Source organism: Ornithodoros turicata, chromosome 2 (genome assembly GCF_037126465.1).
Source record: "Ornithodoros turicata isolate Travis chromosome 2, ASM3712646v1, whole genome shotgun sequence".
Taxonomy (NCBI): Eukaryota; Metazoa; Arthropoda; class Arachnida; order Ixodida; family Argasidae; genus Ornithodoros; species Ornithodoros turicata.
This window is the reverse complement of record NC_088202.1, coordinates 49,915,309-49,922,027: the sequence shown is the minus strand read 5'-3', so window position 1 is coordinate 49,922,027 and position 6,719 is coordinate 49,915,309. Positions and strand designations below refer to the sequence as shown.

General features: G+C 47.9%; 1 protein-coding gene across 1 annotated transcript; it reads left to right on the top strand.

Moving 5' to 3' along the window:
- Positions 1-380: 380 nt before the first annotated feature.
- LOC135384620 (uncharacterized) lies at positions 381-3,008 on the top strand. Its single transcript, XM_064613817.1, has one exon. The coding sequence runs from the start codon at positions 381-383 to the stop codon at positions 3,006-3,008; it is 2,628 nt and encodes an 875-aa protein (XP_064469887.1).
- Positions 3,009-6,719: the final 3,711 nt, after the last annotated feature.

Below are 6,719 nucleotides of genomic sequence, written 5' to 3'. Positions count from 1 at the left end.
GCAGATGGCCAAAAGGCCATGCATGTTGAGTGGACGCTCCCTTTCAAGGAACCCCACTGTGAGCTATACGACGACGGTCGTCCTCGGCTGTAACCTGAGCCGACCCAGAGCAATGTCTTTTCTCCTCTCATGCTTTCCCGCTTTTTCCCGGTTTCTCTGTAAATAAAGTTAGTTGCATTCTTGTTCTCGAACTGACTGCCTCGTCGCCTTCTTTCTTCGAGTTTTCAGCCGAACCCATCGAACGTTTTAACTTGTAGAGAGGGAGATCTTCAATTTGTGCTACTTTCTCCTAATTTCTACTACATTTTTGGTGCCGAAACCCGGGAAGCTGGAACTCTAACTGTGAACTGCGTCGACAGTCCAACGTGAATGCAACGAACATGGATCGCCTGAAAGTGAAACGTGCCAGCCGTCGTACACAAACAACGAAGCTCATCAACGACGCCACGACTGCGCTGAACGATGGATCTACCAGATTGGATGTGATCAACAGCCTACTGGAACGACTCACAGTAAGTCACAGTGACTTGACTACTCTCAACAAAGAGATAGAACCGCATGTGCGAGAGGAGGAACTCGAAAGCGAGTACGTCACTGTAATGGACTATGAAGACAGAGCGACGGAAACGATTGCCAACCTGCGTTGGAGACTGTCGCAATCTCAGACGTCGCCGTCTCCACCGCAGCTTTCTAACGTACAGACAGACGTATCAAGAACGCCGCATGCCCCACGTCCTGGAGTGAAACTTCCTAAGCTTAGCCTACAGCAATTTCGTGGAGACCTCTCTGATTGGCAAGGGTTCTGGGAACAGTTCAGAACAACGGTTCACGACAACGAGGGGCTAAGTAAGATCGAAAAGTTCCACTATCTCCGTTCGCTACTGCATGGTCCAGCAGCTGGAGCTATCGCCGGCTTGCAGACGTCGGAGGCATCATACGACGATGCGGTGGAAATCCTTACACAGCGTTTTGGTGACCGCGGGCGGATAGAAAAACAATACCTGTCTAAGCTCCGCAACCTATCGGCTGTTACATCAGCAGATGATATATATGGACTACGTAAGCTATACGACAACGTACAGATGAACGTCCGTGGTCTCCGATCCCTGGGAGTTTCTAGCGCAAACTATTCTGCTATGCTGTCTGAAATCTTATTGTCGTCACTCCCTACGGACATTGTAGTGGAATACCATCGCTCTGCAAATCGTCAACGGCAGGACGAGGACAGCTCCGAATCGAACTCAACGCACGGCGCTTCGGACGCATCGACGGACGCCACATCCGAGGCCACGAGAGAACTAAACAATATACTTCGTTTCGTTCGGATCGAGGTAGAAAGTCGAGAACGCAGCGGATTGGCTCCAGACAGAAAGAAACCTTCCGTGGCGCCTGAGCTACGGCAGGCCTTCAACCAACGCAGTACACCATCGGCCGCGGTACTCTACAGCGCGTCAGTTCCTAAGTGCGGCTGCCTCTTTTGTTCGGATACTGCGCACACAACGGACAACTGTGCTGGACCACTTCCATTGGATCGGCGGAAGAAGAGGTTGGCTGATGATCGACGCTGTTTCCGGTGTACTAAGCGAGGTCACAATGCCAAAGAATGCCGAGGAAAAATGCGTTGTCCGAAATGCGGTGGGAGGCATGCCGTAGCGATGTGCGACCCGTCCTGGACGCCTCCGAAGAAAAACGCTGACGGTGCAACAGCTACTATGCTGGCAGCTGAAGACACCCCTGCGGAGAGTAACACTGTGCTGCTGCAAACTTTCCGCAGTTGGGTCATGGGCGACCATAATTGCACGTACATACGGGGCGTAATTGATGGAGGCAGTCAGCAGACCTTTATTCGAAAAGATGTGGCCGACAAACTTCGCCTCAATGTGCTAGGCAACATCACGGTGAGCCTTAACACTTTTGGTAGTACTACCGCCACCCAACAACGACAACGATGCAATGTAGTGGAAGTCCGGTTGCGGAGTAAGTTCGCACCAACGGAATTTACTGTGCAAGCTGTCACCGTACCCTTCATCTGCCGTGACATTTGCAAAACTACAGTGGAAGACGAACTCGCTCGGGCCATACGTGCGGATGGTGGCTACATAGCTGACGAACTGCTGTTCCCCGACATACCCGCTGAGTCCGGTGTTTCTCTGCTGTTGGGTTGCGATCAACTCTGGAATCTCACTACCGGAAAAATTAAACGCAGCGCATTCACCGGAGGACTGGTTGCCATCGAGACAAGCCTGGGCTGGACTTTCCAGGGTCCCATGTCTACATATAGCTGCACATCAGACTCGAACGCTATGATTTGTGTGTTGAAGGCAGGAGTCCACCTACAAGAGGAAACAGTCACTTCGCTTCGCACCTTGTGGGAGCTGGAGGGCAGCGGTATCGCCGACGAACCCGAAAGCAACCGTGAAATCGACTACCGCGGATGCGACGACTTCCGGGAAAATGTCGCAGTGCAAGAGGGGCGATACGTAGTTGCACTGCCATGGAAGTCCGCTGAATGGCATCTCCATAACAACCGCAAGGTGGCTCAGAGCCGACAGGTGAGACTCGTACGGCGCTTGGAGAAGGAGAGAGCTCGCGATGACTGCGATCTTCTTACAAACGCATCTACACCTGAGGAGGAGAGCATCGTCGATTCGACGAACACGATAATGAGCGCATCTGGAATGGAACTTAGAAAATGGGCATCGAACTTGACCGAACTACAAAACTGCTTCGATGACGATTTTTCGGAGGTCTCAGAAACACATCGGGCCATGACAACAGAAGAGGTAACGAGAGTGCTGGGAATTACCTGGGATAGAACGGGAGACATGCTCAGCACCCTTACCCCATTGAAACAGACTTTGAAAGGAGATAAACAATTATCTCCTTTCCGGGGGGAGGATGTTGAGAAAACAAGTGCAGATGGCCAAAAGGCCATGCATGTTGAGTGGACGCTCCCTTTCAAGGAACCCCACTGTGAGCTATACGACGACGGTCGTCCTCGGCTGTAACCTGAGCCGACCCAGAGCAATGTCTTTTCTCCTCTCATGCTTTCCCGCTTTTTCCCGGTTTCTCTGTAAATAAAGTTAGTTGCATTCTTGTTCTCGAACTGACTGCCTCGTCGCCTTCTTTCTTCGAGTTTTCAGCCGAACCCATCGAACGTTTAACTTGTAGAGAGGGAGATCTTCAATTTGTGCTACTTTCTCCTAATTTCTACTACAAAATAATGAGGCCCTTCACAATAAGGACATCAACACATGAAACGTACACAACATAGACTCCATTACACACTTCTCAACGACACAGCACTAGAATGAAAGCATACGATTTTTTTTTTTTCATTTCACCTTGGCTATGGCAGTACTGTTTACTACTGAGAGCGTCTGCCTATGAATGCGACATTGGATGAAGGTGAGGCCCATCTTGAATTACATGACTCAGAGTGATTGAAGATAGAAGACTGACTGAAGACTAAAGACATGTTCCTACATTTAAAAAACATGTTACTATTTTCAATATTAATTTACATAATTTTTATACTAAAACTATGGCAGCTGCCTAGACGAGGTTTTCGCATGTGGGCTATGCCGACATCCTGTCGGAACACCTCTGTAACTACTGGACGACTAATTACCTAAAATTTATTAGCTAACTTATTAATTAGATATGAAGGGAATTGCCTCACAATTCCCTTCACTTCCTTACCGGTTCGCTGGATTTCTACCTGCCTTATTAATGAGATGTTTTCCGGGAAATGCGAGGCAGCAGAATTGGAGCAGCCAGTCATTACCTAAATCAACCCTCTTTTTCAAATATCCTGAAACAAACACGCGCTTTGAGATTTAAATTGCTAAATTTTGCTATGCAAATCAGCTGAAACTGACACTGCGCACTCCTCGAGCGCAAACAGAGCGGTAGGCGTTTGCGTCCGAGCGGCCACGCGTGTTTTACCGATGGAGCTGATTGGAGCAGGCGCTGATCTGACCACCTACCGCTTTACGGCCCAAGTAAACTGAACGATATGTCGTTTCTGCGCTGGAGAAGTGCGTGGTTCTGGTTTCCACTCATTTGCATATCGTAATTTGGGGATTTATATCTCAAAGTACGTGCTCGTTTCAGGCTTTTTAATAAAGAGGGTGGACTCAAATTATGATCGCCTCCAATTCTACTGTCTGGCATTTTCCCGATAACATTTTGCTAAAAATTCATTAATTATTCATAGGTAATTAATCGTCCAGTAGTAATGCGCTCTCCCACAGGATGTCCGCCTGCCCACGTACGCCTTCTCTCTACCCTACGAAGGCCACGCCTTCTCGCTACTCTCACTGCCGGTTCCCTGCTGGCAAGATGGCGGCGACGGCAGCGGCCCGCACCATGGAGGAAGGACTTTTTGACCGCTTTCCATTGGGACGAGCGTAGTCGCCTCCGCATTGCATTCTGGGATGCTCCTGTATACCATGTGACCGCTCACGTGACCCCAAACATCACGGCGCGCCTACCGACGCAGACGACGCGAGCTGTAGTGTAACGGTTCAGATGTCACATTATGTTGAAAGCATGCGGGATTTTTATTTCTGTGTGTTCGGAGGTTCACTCTTCTATTACAAGACCAGTCACAGTCTACAGGAAGAGTATGTAGGACCGGAAACAACACGCGTGGCAACGGTGACTACCTACGTATATATGTTTGTTGCTTAAGTGGTAAAAAATACTGCACCCAGAACCAGGGAAGGGTAACAGACGTATTTTCGTTGTCGATTCCATTTTTGTTACTGCTATAGTTTCGTTTCCGTTACTGTTTCCGGTAACGGAACCGCTGCTACAGAGCTGAGTGAGGACAGCCCGTTCAGCTCAGTCAGCACCTAGTTTTGCCCAAATGCTGCTTCAGTGTCACGCGTGCACACTACACAAGCAATTTCACATTGGTGGGATGCGCACCTCTTACGGGATTTTTAAAGAATGCAGAAACATGTCTTCATCCCTTTGAGTGTCGTACTCAAATCCTGAGTCCAGCAAACTCAAGAAAGGCGTGACTTCGATCCAATGTCGCATTCATAGGCGGACGCTCTCGGTAGTAAACGATACTGCATAGCCACGGCGAAATGAAAAAAAAACAAAAAAAAAACATAAACATAAGTCGTAGCCTTCCGTCCTCATGATATGTCGCGGAGTAGTGTGTGTGGAGTCTGTTGTGTAGGTCGCATGTGCTTATGTCATGAGTTATGAGGACTGGGACGAGTAGGTAAGCTTTCCAATATTGCGCTTTCCATCACATGAAAGTAGGTAAGCGAGGGATGCACTCTCGAGATCCAATATCGCGCTTTCCACTTTCAGTTGCGCTTTCCAATATAGCGCTTTACATCAAATGAGAACTGGGACGAATAGTTAGGCGAGGCATGCACCCTCGAGATCTGATATTGTGCTTTCAATTTTCAGTTACGTTTGCCATTCCATGAGGACAGGGACAAGTAGGTAAGCGAGGGATACACCATCGAGACCCAATATTGCGCTTTCCATGCGCTCGTGCAATATTCAGGGCATATATTACAGGAAATGGAATAAAAAAAAAAATGAAAAGTCACTGATGTCATCGCATAACAGGAATAACCATTACCCGAATTCAGTACGAGACGATCATTTTCGTTTCCGTTTGTGTTTACGGTAATGGAGGACCGTGGTATGCGTTTCCGTTATCGTTATCATCTCCACTTTCGGTAATATACCGTTTCTGTTTCCGTTACCATTACCGTTAGCGTTCCCTGCCCAGAACATCTTTAGTCAAACTTGTACAACAACATAGGATATGAAATGAATCTGGCACAGCGCCAGCTCCCAAATGAACGATTGAAGGTGACTGAAACACACGCAGGGGACCAGAACAACCAATCGAGTACTTATGAATGAAACGTATTCCCGTGACAGAGCTGCTTTCCGTTGAACGCGAGCCGCAGCCTGGACAGGAACACGTTACCAAACGTCGTTTCTGCGATGGTGCTCACATTTTAACAATAAATGACGTTGGAAAAGCAAAAAAAGAAAAGCACGGAGAGTAGCGCGGGAAACAAAGCTTCGCAAAACCGAAACTGTAGAGAGGATCACGTGGTGGACAGGACGTAATGGCAGTTTTGACTCGAGCGACCACCAGAGGGTGGCTACGCCCGTCCAGTGCCGTGTATTAAAAGGGGGTATGGCCATTAATGGGACCTGCGTATACCTGAAGCTCCACCCACTTTTTGAGGTTTCTGACCAATCACAGGTCGAGATACAGTTGTCTATTATTACATCCATCCAGTACTTATACCTCACCCCTATTTACTGGGTGTCACTATTTTGGAGAAAATCGATGGATTTGGATTGAAATGTATATTACTGGTGTGAGACCAAAATGACGTATTTTGCGCCCACTTTTATCAACACCATCTGCACGGAGAGAGGCATTTTGGGAAGACTCAGAATTGCAGAAATGATTGCTGGCAGAAGTGATTGGCCAGGAAAGCGGTAGAACAACTTCTTCGTAGCAGACGGTTGCCGGTACGAACTTTTAAATCACGTATGACGTCAGTAGATTTAATAAAAAATGCGCAAAGGTATATGTGTAAATAAAATTCAACGATATAATGCAACATCTTACGTATCATGTGCGACTTTCTTGCTATTTTCCTGGGATAGCAGTCTTAACTAGGCCTATATAACGTTAGCGACGAAACATCTGATTGTCGCGT

Coding starts and splice junctions, on each gene's coding strand:
- LOC135384620 (XM_064613817.1), top strand. CDS start 381: ATGGATCGCCTGAAAGTGAAACGTGCCAGCCGTCGTACACAAACAACG.